Below are 16,656 nucleotides of genomic sequence, written 5' to 3' on the forward strand. Positions count from 1 at the left end.
TTTTACAAGTACATACATTTATTATCTGTAATACTTGACATTTTCATACCAATACATAAAATTTGCCTACAGTTTTTGTTCTGTCAGTTTTTGCTTCAGTTTTGCCTGACAGTTCAGTTCCTTCCCATATTAAAGTGTCTCAGCTGCGCTCGCTTTGAGTCAATAGACAATAAAATCTCACATATTACACACAACACACTCACACACACTCACACACACACACACTCACACACTACATACACACACACACACTCACACACACACTCACACACTACATACACACACACACTCACACACACAACACACACACACTCACACACACATACACTTTGACAATCCTTTCGATTTCATATTTGCCACGACTTTCTTAAATGTTCGCATCCGTTTCCGTCTGCCACCCTCGCCGCTGTACGGCGCCCAGTCCGCCCCCGACTCTGACAACGACTCTTCCACCGCTTTTGCCAGTGCTCGAGCGTAAGACAAGCGGCATTTGCATATAGGAAAACTTCCCTGCCAGTGCTGTCAAATTTTATGATAGCGCCAAACATAACTCATTGACAGCTTTGCATTTTCACAGGCCGCCCCGCCACAGCAACGCCACCCCGCCCGCTCCTCTAAGCGCCACGGGGTGTTGCCCATTGTTGTCTTTTGCTCTCGTTGTTCGCATTGCTGCTGCTGTTGTTGTTGTTGCTGTTGCTTCTGCATATTGCACAAAGTTATGAGCCGCAAATGATAAACTGCGACAGCGTCATGGCAGCTGCCTTGGAGCTGGGGCACTATTGATTTTTACTCTTATTTCTATTTGGAATTTTTTTTAATTTATTTATTTTTTTTATTCTTTTTTTTTTTTTTTAAATGAATTTTTCCTACTGATTCGTCAGCGCTCATCAGCGCGGGGCAGCCAGCGCGTTTATTTTGTCATCAAGCTAATTAATTAATTAGAAACACCAACAGCAGCAGCAGCACCAACAACAACAGCAACAACAGCAGTGGCAACGGCAACAGTTGGTGCGAAAGGCGACAGGACACACCTTAAAAACGAAAAAAAAGGTAAGGTGGAGAGGTAACGGGACTTTGGTGCGTTTGGTGTGTGTCAGTGCAATAAAAAAATGGTCCCCAGTCTAATTAGATAGTTGACAATTGTTGCCCTTGCTGCTGTTGTTGCTTTTGTTGCTGTTGTTGTTGTTGTTGCTAAATGTAATTCATCAAATGTCAAAGGCAACGCTGACATCCGACTGCACCTTTGGGCGTGTTAAGCTCCGTCTGACGTTGGCCAGGCCTACGGCTGGCCTCCCACAAAAGTGACCAAAAAATTTGAAGGACTTCGATTAGCTACTACATGGAATTGTAGAAATGGAAAATGAGAAAAGTATTTTTATTTTTATTTATTTATTTTTTTTAGTTTTATATTTCATTAACGAGCTGACTGCTACCTTTAGTGGTAGCTTAATCTAGTTTTACATTAAAAAAAAAATAATAATAATAATAACAACAAATTTATTTATATTACATATATGTATGTGTATTAATATCACTGTTATTCTTACATATTTATTTATTTATTTAATTTAATAATTTTTTTAATCATAGCTGTAGACATAAGATTCTCAAGTGGAATAATCATTATAGCTAGATAATTATAGGATCTTAAATGGTATTATAAGCTCAACTTTATGTATATTTATGGGCTTTAGATTTAATATACAAATATATATTTTCCTTTGTTATTATATTATATGCTATTATATTCCATCAGATTTAACTACAATATATCCTATCATCTCAATCAGCACTATCAACTATCAACTCTACTGCCAAAATCTCTTCAAAGACACTTGATGGCTATAAAACGATAGGAAATCCTTCAGCGCTCTGTGCGAGACATTTTCTATATGGCTTATATCCTTTATCGTCTGTTTATAGGGAAAACATATTTTCATATTTCCGGCTTTTGTCGCCAATTCGTTTTTATTGCCATCGCATCTATCTCATTTTTGCTTCTTCTTCTTCATCTTTTTATAGATGTTTATAGTTTTTTATGCCGCGACGGCGCATAAATTTCGGCCGCAGACATTCACAATAAAAGGGTAGTTCGATTTCAGAGGATGTGAGGATGAGAGAAGCGTTTCCTGGGCGAGCAGGCTGTGGAGGGCGTAAGGCGGATGGGGGAAGGGGGATGGAGCTTCCTTATTTCGTTCAACGGCATTTTGTCAATTTTAGTATTAGCGCGTGCGCCTAAAAATATGCAATAACAATTGTCATGCATGCAAATGACTTCATTTGCTTGGCTCGCGAAATTCTGTCATTGCCACGCCCCGTTCCGCGCCCAGTGGTGGCCCCACAGACGGGGCACTTTGCATGATTGAATTGAGTTATTGGCAAGCTCGCCTCCTGCTCCCACACACTTTGCCCGATTTCCATTCGCTTCCAGCATGTGGTTAGATGAATTAGAATTTTTTGCTTTGCGTCCAGAGCAGCAGCAGGAGCAGGAGCTGGAGCAGGAGCGGAAGTGGAGTGCAGAAGGAGCTAGCGTTTTATGTATGCAGATTGCGTGGCGCACGTAAATTCATTTAATAGTGTTCTTAGCAATGGCAAATATCATGGCAGCGCACGACATGAGTAGTCAATAACTTAAAGTGCAATTGACCCCAATGCCAAAAACCAATAAAAGCCCCAAGATCACAATATATAGAACATTGTGAAGAGTCCCAGACGCATGACTCATCCAAGGCGGCATGGGGTAAAGTTGGACAAATTGATGTAGACAGAAGCCAGATATAATAATCTCTAAGATCTAACACAACATTTGAGCTGATGAGTTAGTAGCGTAGCAAAGATAAGCTTTATATAAGAAATATAAGGAAAAAGAGAAATATTTTCTAGTTCAACTATGACTCTTATAGACCTATTTAGACAGTCATTCAATGTTTTTTCTATGTATCGCTTGTTGTGGAGATATCTTTAATAGAAATTCTTTATGCATTGTCTTCTAGGTTTCACTTTCTGTTCAGAGATCTTTGTTCTTTATTCTTGACATATGATATGATTTATTATTACGATATATGTATATGTAACTACTGTAAGGATTTGATACAATGAAGAGGATATTCATAAAATCGAACGGAGTATTGAGTATATATCGACTCAACTTGTGCAACTTCAAATCACTGTGATTTCTTGAACTTATTTTAAGCACCAGCGTATACGTACTCATTCTATTACTACTCTTCTCAAACAGATCTTGTTGTGCTGGTGTTGCCATACTGTTAAGATTGTGTAAACATGTTGCCACACCGCTCGACAAAGCTTGAAATGTGCCTTTGTACATATAGGAATATAAAGGCAGTAGATTTACTTTACTCAACTACTTTACTCTACAACTCTACCGACTCTATCGACTATGCACAATGATCATGTTTGTTTGATCATAAGAAATACATAGTTATTCGAGCTATTATTTTCAAAACTTGAATTAATGCCATTGAAATATGATATCTCAACAACAACACAAATATAATCAAAAGCTATCGTTGCTTTGGTACTTACGATTTCCCTAGTTCCTGCCAGACAATAGCCAAATCTCAACTTATGCGAAGCCACTAATACATATTTGCTTAAGCGACTTGAGTTAACTGGCATCAGACATAGGTCTAGGTCTAGGTAGATATATGCAAATATACGTATCTATCAGATCGGCATTTGCGTTTGGGCCCCTAGTTTCCGGTAACAACTATAGTACGATTGTGGGCCAGAGTTTAACCCTTAATTTGGCCAGGCATGGGATTCGCGGGGCATGGCATGGGGGGAGTGGGATTGAGGTGGGCATGGAAGTAGCGTGGCTATCTGGGCCGTTTAATCGCGCTTCATTCATCATCCCAATCGAGCGTTGCGTTTCGGCGGGGCGACGCGACGCGACGGCCGATGCGAACTATCGATAAGGCGGCTGGGCCCGAGTGGGGCGAAGTTCACAAACTCAACTTAATGGCAATTTTATCGATAATGTTCGTGCTGAATTTTCGATTTTGTTTGCTTGCATGTCGGGCCGCGAATTATGAGCGATCGACACGCCAACAGCTACCAGGCAATTGTGCAAATCTAACCAGAACTGGGAGTTGGGCGTCGCAATCGAAATCGGAGCAGGAGTTGAAGCCGCGTTACGCTCCTTGCCGCCCAGTGCCAGTTCGAACTCTGTCATCATACCACACTTGTACTTACTTTCGTAGTTTAGCATACAATGTGTTTGTGGGTTTTTCTATATACCCTGTACAATGAGCGCAATTGTAATGAAAGGTCGTCTGAGTCTTGACAGAGAAGATGAACAATTTTGAGAGTTACTTTAATAGTACTCATATCTACTGGCAGAGCTTATTCTATGCATTCAATATACTACTATAGGCAATTTGATCTTTTTCTATATATGTATACAAATTTCTCCCTCCTCCTTTTTTAACTCATCTTAGCTTCTTTAGAAAAGAGACATGTTTATCGTTCTATTATGTAAGCAAGCTCAACTCAACTCCTTTCTCCGACTCTCTTCAGTTATACCAAATGCTTAGGGTATCTTATAGTAAATCAATAGTTACTTATTCACATAGTTGACAGCTTTTGGCTTTATTTTTTGTGGGGGTTTTGGTTTATGTTTTTCTGCTTTGGTTGCAGCGCAAATTATGAGCACGCGAATATCGAACGGTTCCTGCTACTGGTGGGCGGCATATTCGGGTCCTGTGGGCGTGCCCGCCCTATCAATTAGAACTGGCTAGCGCACATCTTGATAAGAGCGCGGCCCTACAGCGATACCAACAATTGGTATGCGAGCAGCCTGTGTAAATAAATAAAAATAAAGTGCCAACAACGAAATGCGCTTCGAATGGTCATTAAAACTGCGCGTCCAGGGCCTAAAAGCATGCACTGCTAATTGCCACATAAATAACCAGTCGAATCACCAGCCAGTACCATCCAAAATCTGAGGGTTGTCCAGCGCCCATTCCGAGACGAAAGAAACGCGGCGAAATTCGAAAGCAAAGCAAAGAACATTATAATTTATCGAGCATAGATTATCGATAAGCAAGCAAACATATGATTAAGGACAGTTAAACAAACAATAGCAAACAGGCAGAAGCGAAGGAGAAAGAGAAAGAGAGGAAAAGGGAAAAACGAGAAGCGTAGATTAGAGAAGGGTAAAGGAGAAGAGAAGAGAGTGGAGAAGAGTAGAGAAGAGTAGGTTAGGGTAGAATAGAATAGAGTACAGCACAGTAGAGTTCCGGAGAGCAGAAGAGAATGGAGGAGGTTAGAGTAGAGTAGAGTATGGTAGAGTAGAGTAAAGTAGGATGGAGTCGAGTAAAGTTGGATAGAATAGAGTAGAGCACAGGAGAGAAGAGTACGGCGAGTAGAAGGCTACAGGAAAGAAAAAGTAAACAGAAGAGAGTATACGATAGTAGAGAAGAGTGGAGGAGAGTACTGGAGCGTGGAGTAGAGAAGTGCAGAGTAGAGTAAAGTAGTGTAAAGTAAGGTAGAGTAGAGTAGAGAAGGTTGGAATAAAGTAGAGAAGAGAATGGGAAAATAGAAGACTACAGAAAAGAAGAAGAAAGCAGAAGAGTGTGTATGATAGCAGAGAGGAGTGGAGAGAGTAGTGGAAGAGTAGAGTGGAGTAGATGAGAATAGAAAAGAGTAGAGTAGAGTAAAGCACAGTAGAGTAGAGAAGAAAAGCAAAGAAAGGGGCAATTGCTGAAGCTAAGCAAAAATGTACTTTAGGCTGCCTCTGATAGGGGCTCGACTAGACTTACGCAATACAGCAAATGGAAAGAACATGAGCACAATCTACGATAAGGTCTATAGTTGTTGTGCTTAGTTTCCCGTGCATGTGTCTGTATGTGTGTAAGTGTGTGTGTGTTTGTGTATGTGTGTGTGTGTGTGGTGCAGAGCAGCGCATTAAGTTCAATTTCAGCTACTAGATCAGAATTTATGACATTGACGAAACGATAAAAATGTCGGCAGTAGCCGGCACACACATAAATGTGCATTACGGAAGTGAAACAGAGAGAGTGAGCGAGACGGAGATGGGGATGGAGCTGGAGATGGAGATGTAGCCGGAACTGGAACTCGCAAAGAGCAGAGGTGGAGAAGGAGGAAGAGGGCTGAGGTAGAGGCGGGAGCAGAGCAATATAACTGACCAGGCGGCATGAAAATGAAATGCGACGCTCAAACTCACGTCAGCATCAGCGAAAGCGAAAGCGAAAGCCTAAAACTATTAATTTCATCGTAGCAGAGAAGCACGGAAGAACGGTTAGGCAAGTGTGAGAGCGAATGGCGAGAGGGGGAGGACAAGGCTGGCCAGAGCCGGGCTGGACTGTCTGACCGCCCTTTGGGCAGGGAGAAATCTATATTTACGATTATTGAAGTTTATGACGAAACGTTTTCGTATCATTTTGCGTCGCCTCATAAATGTTAAACGAGAGACTGACAGCGGTCTCACGGCTGGACCATCTACAATCACATAGGGTTGAGAATTTCATAAATGCTTTTGCACGCAAGCTGCTAATAATGCCAGACGGACGGATGGACGGACGGACGGAGTCCAGGCAGCCTGACAGACAAACTGGACCGGACAGATACATACATCGTATTTGTGAGTGGTATGTTGTATACATGATACACACATACATGTACATATGTATACAATGTATATATGTATATATAAATATATGTCGTAGCACAGGTGCCTGGCCAGGGCTTTGGTTACGGATTTGGGTTCGGTTTCAGTTTCGGTTTCGGTTTCGGTTTTGGCTTCTTCTTATATATATGTATATATATATTTTTTCTGCTCGGGGGTTGGTCTATGCTGTATGGCCGCAAAAGTGCAATACGCTCGTAAAACCAATGGCCAAATAGCCAAACGAGAAATGTCTAAGTAAAAATGTTGTGTAATTACGTTGCGTTACGCACAGATAGAGATACAGATGGTAATGAAAATAGAGTGGGGAAAATGGTCAAGCGGTCGGGGGGGTCTACAGCTGGAGCTGGACTTTATGATAGTCGGCAACATCCATCCCCCCTCTCCCCGCCCCCTCTGGCACCACCACCACCCATCCCCCTATACCACCATACAAAAAAGGCAAAAATCGTAGTACGACTCGACCACTGTCAGTTGGAAAAATCATAATTAGGCTTCGGTTTGCCCCCCTTTTTGTGTACACACATGTGTGTGTGTGTGTGTGTGTGAGTGTATGTGTGTGTGTGCCTTTTATTGTTTTAATGAGCAGGCTAGTGCAATTTTTGGCCAGGGCTGGGTCTGCCGTAACTGGCAACTTGTTTCCGAAATAGCTATAGCCAGGCAGCCTCTGTGCCTTATATCAATTGATCTAAGGCTGTTGCCGGCTCTAGCAATTGTCTGTCATTTCGTGTCGTTCAAGTTGAGGAGCGCATATGTATATGTATATGTATATATATTTTTTTATATTTACGAAATGTGTAAGACATCGCGGATAACTACTTATCTATAAGAGTTTTATTGAAAACACATTTTATATATATAAACATATTTATATTTCCTCAACTAATTATGTTATCGCATATGCCATATGTCATATGTATGTAAATAAATATCTGAGCGGAAAAGGCCTATTACTTAGCCTAAACTCTTAAATTATTGTAAAATACCATTCACAAAAATTTGTATCTATAACAAAGAGTGAAATAAATTGAAACTGAAATTCAAAATATTTTATATTATTCCAAAATGATATAAATAATATGCACACTCTACTCAAATCTAATGTCACTTATTTACAATCATGTATGCTTTTCTCTTTTATCAGTTTGAATTCGATCTCAGTTCCTGTGCGAATAACGTCAACGGAGTTTAACCTCAAGCTCACCTCAGTTCATCTTGTCACTTTCAAGTATCTTTGCAACTTTGCGACAAGACATTACATACATATATATAGGTAAAAGGTAAAAATTTTCGGAAAACGAATAAAATTAATAATAATATACGACTTTTGCAGCGTTATTAAACGATATTACATTGTGGTTGTTGGACGTTTCATATTAATTCATATTAAGACAAGAGAACTGCTTTTTTTTTGGTGAGTATTGCGTATTTGATTGAAGTGCTAAGTCTTATATGTATTCCCTTAGCATCAATTCAAACATGTCTGATTTGGAGTTTGGAAATACCGCTTCCGGCGTCGAAAACTGTGAAGCCTATGTTAATCCTCGTCCCGGGCTAGTCAACTTGGGAAATACGTGTTTTATGAATAGCGCCCTGCAAGCGTTGTCGATGACACCTGAGTAAGTGCCGCACTTCACACCGTCGCTCCTTCGCTCTTACCCAGACTCTGTCCTGACTTGCAGCTTTTGTCGTAACCTAATGCTCTCCGAGTGCAAGTCGAAAATTGTTGTGCACTTGCAACGTCTGATTGCACTGATGCATTATTCGCGTCACCACGTGCTTGTGCCACCATCGGTGCTCTCTGCCAGCAACAGTGCGATGTTCGTAGCCGGCGAGCAGCAGGACATCTCGGAGTACTTGGGCTACTTGCTCAACTCGTTGAGCGAAGCCGAGAAAGCCAAGGGATGTGTGCCTGCATGTGACGATCAACTGAATCTAACCATTGCTGATAAATCATTCTCGGGACAGCTGACAAATATTTACAAGTGCCTTGTTTGCTCCCACGAGAGTCGCATTCCGAATAAGTTCCGCGAGCTGCAGCTCGCCTTTCCTGAGTGCACTGGCAATCCTAAGATAAACTTTACTGTGCAGAATCTGATCGAGCATAACAGCTTGCCTGAAATTCTCGATGGGGATAATAAATACGCATGCCCCACGTGTGCCACTTATTGCAAGGGTGAGCATCACATGAGGATCACACAAGGACCGCGCAACCTCATCATCACTATCAAACGCTTCGGTTACGACAGAGCAACCCATCAGCCTACTAAGCTCATGCATAAGGTGTATCACAACAACTCGGTGAGTGGAACATTAAATATATAATATATATGTCACTCTAGAGAGAAAGGGAGGCGATAGCAGAGATGAGAAAAGAAATATGCATATGAATGCATAGTGGAGAAGGAAGAGAGCAGAAAGGAAGAAGGATAGTAGAAGGAAAGATAGCTGGAAGAAGAAAGAAGAGACCAGACAGGAATAGGGAAAAAGCATATATACAAAATTAGAGAAAAGAAAATAGAAAATAATTAATTACAAAGAATAAAATAGATAAAAGGCAGATGGGAGACGGGGAAGGGTCTCAGAAGAGGTAAAGGATAGCATGTACTACAACAGAAGCCAGTAAAAACTTGATCTCATATGGAATGGCTTGTAAGGATATGACCTAAGCATCCTTCTGAGTAGTCCTTAAGGAATAACATCAGGTTGATCCACGATTTCTAGTTCGGTAAATGGTGAGCTATGCCAGGCCAACCTCGTAGAAGCCCCTCAGTCCAAAAAATCTCTTTAAAAATATACCATATTCAGTTGTCAAACTATCTTCACTTTCCTTTCTCATAGATATCATTGGAACAATATGACAACGCAATGCAGCAATTCACCATCCTGCTATATCGACTTTACGCTATTGTAATACACGTCGGTAATTCCCTTGACTCTGGACATTACTATGTACTAGCCCGGGATGCGGAGCACAGGTGGATCAAGTTTAACGACAGCGAAGTGTCTTACGTGAAGTCCTCGGAAGTTCGACATTTGCGTTCCCAGAATTCAGCACATATGCTTCTCTATGCTTTGAACGATGAAGTGGACATGGTAGCGGAGGAGGATAAGGAAAATGCGGCACCAATGTCACATATGGCACCGCTTACCCTGGAAGAGCTGCCGGCCAAGCTACGCAAATTCCTCAAGCGCAACTTGGGAAACGAACCGCCAAATCAGACAACACAATAACCACAACAACAACAGATAGCTGAATAGTCTATATATATGAACAATGTACATAATGTATATATCTTTTGATCATATTTATTGTATTATATTTATATTTATATTTAAATTTAGTTTTGTATTTATATTTGTATTTAAATTTATATTTATATTTGCATTTATATTTCTATTTCTATTTAAATTTATATTTATATTTGTATATATATGTACATATGTTTCTATGCCTTTTTTATACACATAACAGAATATTTTGTACATACAAATCAATAAATATGTATATATGTTTGCAATATTCCGACTAGTTTCGTTTTGTATCTGTAGAGCTTTCCACATTCTCCGTTTACAGGGCTATTAAGATCCAGTCCGCCCTGTCGCACAATTATGGACAAGAGTAACAAGCCAGATAACATTTAAACGAAATCGCTTTAAAATCAATTAACCGTAAAATCACTCGGCTATTTGCAACAACAATCGAGCCGCGAGTCCCGCCGGACCTTTGTTGCTCTCGGACATCGATGCGACGCCGCGGCCAAACAATCAAATGTGGTGGCAATAACATTAGCCGCCCGCCCCACTCGCCCCACTCGCCTCTCCGCTCGTCCAGCAGCCGAAAAACGTGGCATGCGTTTGCATGTGTGTCCGTCTGCATGCAGACGGGCAAACAATCTGCCAGACCAAACATGGGCCCCTCCCCCTGATGCGCATTCGCCATGGGATCCATGGCCCAGCTCCCCCTCCCCACCCACAATCGTAGGCTGCTGCAGTGGACGTGCTGCCAGGTATTAACCTCCATTTAATGTTTAACAAAGCCGCGTTACATGTGCATGGGGCGCAAGAGCAGGAGCAAGAGCAGGAGCAGCAGCAGGAGCAGAAAAAAAGTGAAATATAAAACACAGCGACAAGGCTGTGATGCCACGCCCACTCTCTCAACAGGCAGTCGCCAAACATTTCGATTAACATACGCAAAAACACACACACACACACACACTAACACAGCTGACCAGCAACTGGGGGGAGGAAAAAAAAAAAACAACATAACGTGCACGGACAGCAAATTGAATTGCCGGCAAACAAGGCCGAGACCTGCAGGAAGCTGAGCATTAAAAAAATACAACAAAAAAATCACAATCGGAGTCGCAGTGGCGAAGCGACGATGGCATACGAGGAGCATCAGCCTGTCACATCGTCATCAGAATCGTTTTAAACAAAACGGACTAATTAAGCGCACGTTGTAGTCCACGTTTGACTTGCCCCGACCGGAACTGCTGCACGCCTGAGTCGACTCACCTGTCGCAGCAAAATGACTTGTCGGAACGAACAAACTTAATCAGCGACTAAAGGGCGGTGCTCAAAAAAATGATGGGCGCCTAGCTGGGCTGCCAGCTGGCAGCTGAAGTGTTTGGGAAAATTTTAGGAAATTTTAATAGATGAATTCTGATCACAATTAGAGCCGTTTCTTCTGCGATAAACAAACAAGGTAAGTAAGCGTTAAAGGCCTACTCCTAAAGTAAACAAGTAAGAAAGCTCTAGTCGAGACTGCTCGACTACGAGATCCCCTGAACCCTTGGAGTAATAGCTATTTCAATCATTTTTCGCGTCTTTCAGCTTACACAAGAAACACGCACACACACACACACACATGCACGCACACACAGGCATACACACACACACACACACAAGCATAAACACGCATGGGCGGCAGTGATCGCTTACTATGAGAAATTAATTGTTTAATATCTTTTTTTGTGGACGTACGAACTTCATGAAACTTTCAGATTATGATTATAACATGGATATGCATGTAGTTGCCAAAGCACAAGTCTCTAGTATTTGAAATACGTTTTTTACAAAAGTGAGGGTGAGGGGGTGAATCTAGGGGTGGGGGGTAAATTTTAACAAAAACCGAAATTGTATAAATTGCATATAAAAATACATTTAAAAAATGGAGACTCTAGCTATAAAGGTGTAGAAGATATAATTTTATATATATTTATATATAGAAGATATAATTTTATAACTGGTATTCGATAAGGGTTTTTATCGATAAAAAAAGATCGGGATGAGTTATCGATTTTTAATGATAAACTTGATATGCGCGCTGTAATTACGGACATTTTAAAAAAATTTGAAGTCTCTAGCTCTTATATCTTCGGAAATCGACGCGTTCAAACATACGGACAGACGGACAGACAGACAGACGGACAGGGCCAAATCGACTCAGCTCGTCGCCCTGATCAAGAATATATATACTTTGTGGGGTCTGCCACGCCTCCTTCTGCCTGTTACATACATTTCAACAAAACCATTATACCCTGATTTCCCATTTTCAATGGGTTCAGGGTATAAAAAAAAAGGCTAAAGACGAATCCATCTAGAAGACTAAGAGTGAACAATCATTGACTTTTAATAAACTATTCATTTTGTATAAAATGTTGCTACTTTTCTTTCTTCACTTGCAAGTTTTTTTTCATCAGAATAGATTTAACCCAAGTGATCTGCCTATTTTGTTTAACATTTGCTCTAGATTAACCAAGGTAATTAAATATGTATATGGCATTTATAAGTATATAATATGTAAACCTATCTGCGCCTTTATATAAATATTTATTTCAATTGAGCTGCTGTTGCGCTCAACCTGCTCCAACCACAGACTCCTTATGAATAGAGCGAAAAGCAAGCTGAACGTATAGCAACAACAACAACGAAATCTCTTTTTGAGTAGACAGTCGCAATGGTTCGGGTAGTTAAGGCGCTTTGATGTATATGTGTCAGTTGTCCACTCACACACACACACAAACACACACACACTCACACATCTATATAGAAGCATTTTTGGTGTATCGCCGCGTAAATCCGTCTTTGAATAATGATGCCGTTGATAGCTAGGATTATAGCTCAGACGCAAGCAACGAAATCATCTCTCAGCTACTCCCTCTCGCTCTCACTCTCAGTGTGTCTCTCACACACACATGTGTGTGTTTGTGTGTGTGTGTGCAGCCAGCCTGGCCATTTATTTATTATGCCACAATATTCAATGACCCTTAATGGCATTTCGTAATAAAAATATTGGATTAGTTTGTTAGTTTTGGTCGCGCTCGGGCATATCAACCACCGTCGAGGGGCCCATCGTAGCGCTCAGCCACCCACTGGACACTTTATCAACTGGCCCGGCATTACGTATTCCATTAAACGCCTAATGAGCCCATTGTGCGGCGTGTCTGGGGTCATCAGGGGCCAGTCTCGGCTAGCCTCGGGAGGGGCGTGGCTGGCGCCCAGGTACTTAGACTTAGTTAGTGATCAAAGCGGCAACGCGTGCATATGTATGTATATGCCACGCCCCAAAACAGCAATGACTACTATCAATTTTTGTGTCTAGAAAAAAAATACGAAATTTTATGTAAATAAATATATTGGTATATCAAATGAATGATACATATTTTTAAGCAAGAGAAATCGAGTCGGTCGAGACTGGAATTTGCTTAAATTTGAGATATATGTATTTATGTAGTTCTGTTCATAAAATTAGAAGTGCACAAGAATAAAAAATTAATGAAAGCTAAAAAGGATGAACTGCTAGAAGCTGAAGTTCAAAGCATCTACTCCCAAAAATCTCATTATTTGCAGTCTTTGATTTTGATGATTTTAGAGAGGCATAGAAATAGTAGTTCTCCCCTGTAAAGTAAAAATTAAAGTAGAGTTGTAATAGCAATATTCTATTATAAATATTATAATTCCGTTTCATATACGTACATGTATATGAAAGAGTCCATTAATTTTTATTATTTATATATGTAAGTGCAAATAGAATACTTCCATTTTATAGAAATTATTGATTTGAATCTGTTTGTAAATGCAGTTAGAGGTGGAGAGCCATCAATAGTGATGATAGTTAATGAAAAACCATTAATATCATTATTACCGATAGTTTTATTTATTTTCACAACCATCGAAAGTCCACAAAAGTGCGATAACAAATAATCGAACAACTTTGCAGCAATAGAAGACAAGAAGAAGAGAAGCAATAAGAATATTTAATTTGTGCTTTAAAATTTAAAAAGAAAATATGCTAAAAATATTTAAAATACAATCCAAAGGAAATTGGAAAAAAAAACTTATTCTTAACTGTTCGGCAAGACATTGAACACATTTAATAAACAATTGAATTAAAATTGATCTAACAATAAGTCTCAATCTCTTTTCAGATGAAAAACGAAATTCTGTTTAATTGCAGACTCGATGTGGTTAAAGTCGATATGGGATATGCTAGGGCTAAGTGAGGCTGGTAAAAACCTAGAGATTGTAATACGCTTAGCTCTGGGGCTACTCTCATATACATGTAGCATATTAAAATACCAAAACAGCAAATGCCCCGGCACGTAATCGGCATCGGAATCGGAGTTTGGAGCTGGAGCTGGAGCCAGGAGCCGGCACTCGGCACCCGGCGCACGGCGTACGGTAGCCGGATAACCGAATGGCCGGGTAGCTCAGGACCCTTCGACTTGCATGCATGTGACATAATAAATATTAATGACAACTGACCGACAGCCTTGCCATAGATGATCCCTGCCCAGTGGGTGGGCCGAGGGATGGAGGCGGACGCATAGAGTGGAGTGGAGTGGAATGGAGTGGACGTATGTTAGGTAGGTGGCCGGTGGGTTGACGTTGACACACATTCGACATGTGACAGATAAATTATGGCAATTGGATGAATGCCGCCACACCTCTTCAAACGGGCCCCTGGCCAACATCATGCAATTTTGCTTTAGCTATGAGATCATTTTTCATTTTCATTTCCTCTCACTCTCTCTCTCTCTCTCTCTCTCTCTCTCTCTCTCACTCTCTCTCTCTCTCTCTAGTCTGGGTTTCGTTTGTTTGTTTGTTTTTCTTGGTGCGGAGAAGGTTGTGACATATGTGCGTTCACGACTAATGGCAGTCAAGTTTACCATAACCAAAGGACATCAGCCAGCACATACACACATACACACACACATACAGGCGCTCTGTTGAGGGCCATCCTTAATAGTTTTCAGTTCGCAAATGATACGGTTAGCGGACTAATGACTGAATGCCACCAGGCTAAAATAAATTACAATAATCATTTATTGTTCAATAAGCCCAAAATGAAGGCATGCTAAAGTGGGTGTAGCTACGACTCTCTATCGGTGTAAGAGCGTGTGAGTGGGTGTGTGTGTGTGTATGTGTGGGTGCTGTCCAAAGTTCAGGCATGCATACAAATGTGTAATAAAAATAATGACAGCATCTTTGGCAGCCAGCTTTTAGATCAGTTTATCACATTCATCAAGCGAATGATAAAACCCCAAACTTGCACAGCTGCTTAATCGATTGATTCACTTTTGCTCAGCGAACACTGTGAAAGTAAAAGAATGGTTCGAGCGATAGATAAATATATATTTAATATTTTATTTTAAGTATATTATATATTTTGAAAATATTTTCAAACACTTAAGCCAAGAGAGTAAGTTAAAGGTCTCTCTAAAAATGTTACAATAGCACCAGACCCAGGCTAGGACAAAAAAATACCTGAAAGCCCAAAGAAATAAAGAAATTATTAGTAATGTAATAATAATAATAATAATAATAATAATATTTATTGATAAAAATATATATCAGCCATCTTTGTGTAGTTCTCCACTCCTCTCCATCTTCATCCTACAACATACATACATACATATATTAATAAAGATAGCGCCGATTTCCTCTCTCAATATATTATTTTTCTAGCTAATAAGCAGCACTATACAACAAATTTCAGAGATAAGGAAAAAAGAAAAACGCGTTGATAGCGCTATCAATAGCTGTTTGCTGGCCACAATATTTACCGTTGTAATAGCAGAATACGGTTACCAATAATGAAAAGCAATACAAAAGCTGCCAAGGATTATTTACAAGCGAGGAGCTTAAAGCGAAAACCAATTCAAAAGACCGAAAGAAACCAAACAAACAATAACAACAACAGCCCAACAACGAACAACAACGGCTTGCCCCGCCCGCCCGCACCCCCTCCGCGCTTCGGTCTGCAGCCACAAGAGCCACCCAAGCACCCAGCCAAATGGTGGTCGCTGTGCCAGGGGTCTAAGTAATACGCGTGCATAAAAGAATCAAAAATCTAGATTTTGATTTGAGATATACTACTATGGACTATAGAGACAGACGGGCAGCTTGTTAAGTTTGGCTGCCAGGCTGGAGCTGGAGCTGGAGCTGGAGCTAGAGCTGGGGTCTGGATACTCTGGGGTCACAACAAAGTCCTGTTCGTCCTGTGGGGATGTGTATCAGTAGCAACAACAGCTGTAGCAGCGGCGCGGGCCATAAGTCAAGTGGCGCTTAATGCTTGTGGAGCGGCGCGCGTTTTGGCCGCGACTAAAATCGCTCGCTGACTGCGACTGCGAGACCTCAGACTTTTCGGTTCTCTTTGGTGGTTTTTTATTTCTTATGGATTCCACTTCAATGAATTGAAAAATTGCCTTGAACAAATTTGATGCTGCTTTGCATTTTGTTGTCTCCTGTTTTTTTTTTGTTTTTTTTCGCTCTCTCTTGTTTCATTCAACTCGGAGGGTTTCCCTGGGCTCTGGGGTAATTTGTGGGATGGGCCAGGGCAGCCCCAACAACAACTGTTTTTCAAACATGACATTTGACATTTGATAATGTCATTTGCCGCGTAATTGTTTTTTGATTTGATGCCCCGTTTTGCCATTTGCCATTTCAATGTTATCATTTGCCGTTGTTGTTGTTGTTGT

At 40.8% G+C, this 16,656-nt stretch overlaps 1 protein-coding gene and 1 long non-coding RNA gene across 2 annotated transcripts; one reads left to right on the forward strand and one right to left on the reverse strand.

Moving 5' to 3' along the window:
* Positions 1 to 8,138: 8,138 nt before the first annotated feature.
* Positions 8,139 to 9,940, forward strand: LOC6584356 (ubiquitin carboxyl-terminal hydrolase 38). Its single transcript, XM_002009976.4, has 3 exons — positions 8,139 to 8,289; positions 8,353 to 8,971; positions 9,512 to 9,940. Exons 1-3 carry the CDS (start codon positions 8,150 to 8,152, stop codon positions 9,902 to 9,904), a joined length of 1,152 nt encoding a protein of 383 aa, XP_002010012.3. The 5' UTR covers positions 8,139 to 8,149; the 3' UTR covers positions 9,905 to 9,940.
* Positions 9,941 to 13,292: 3,352 nt separating this feature from the next.
* LOC122757891 lies at positions 13,293 to 13,764 on the reverse strand. The gene is made up of 2 exons (XR_006358075.1): positions 13,652 to 13,764; positions 13,293 to 13,573 (listed from the first exon to the last, which is right to left on the reverse strand). It is a non-coding gene; the product is annotated as an uncharacterized LOC122757891 (long non-coding RNA).
* Positions 13,765 to 16,656: the final 2,892 nt, after the last annotated feature.

The sequence above is a fragment of the Drosophila mojavensis genome, unplaced genomic scaffold (assembly GCF_018153725.1).
Source record: "Drosophila mojavensis isolate 15081-1352.22 unplaced genomic scaffold, ASM1815372v1 contig_136, whole genome shotgun sequence".
Lineage (NCBI taxonomy): Eukaryota > Metazoa > Arthropoda > Insecta > Diptera > Drosophilidae > Drosophila > Drosophila mojavensis.

Coding starts and splice junctions, on each gene's coding strand:
- LOC6584356 (XM_002009976.4), top strand. CDS start 8,150: ATGTCTGATTTGGAGTTTGGAAATACCGCTTCCGGCGTCGAAAACTGT. Junction 8,290..8,352: donor GCGTTGTCGATGACACCTGA/GTAAGTGCCGCA, acceptor CCTGACTTGCAG/CTTTTGTCGTAACCTAATGC. Junction 8,972..9,511: donor AGGTGTATCACAACAACTCG/GTGAGTGGAACA, acceptor CCTTTCTCATAG/ATATCATTGGAACAATATGA.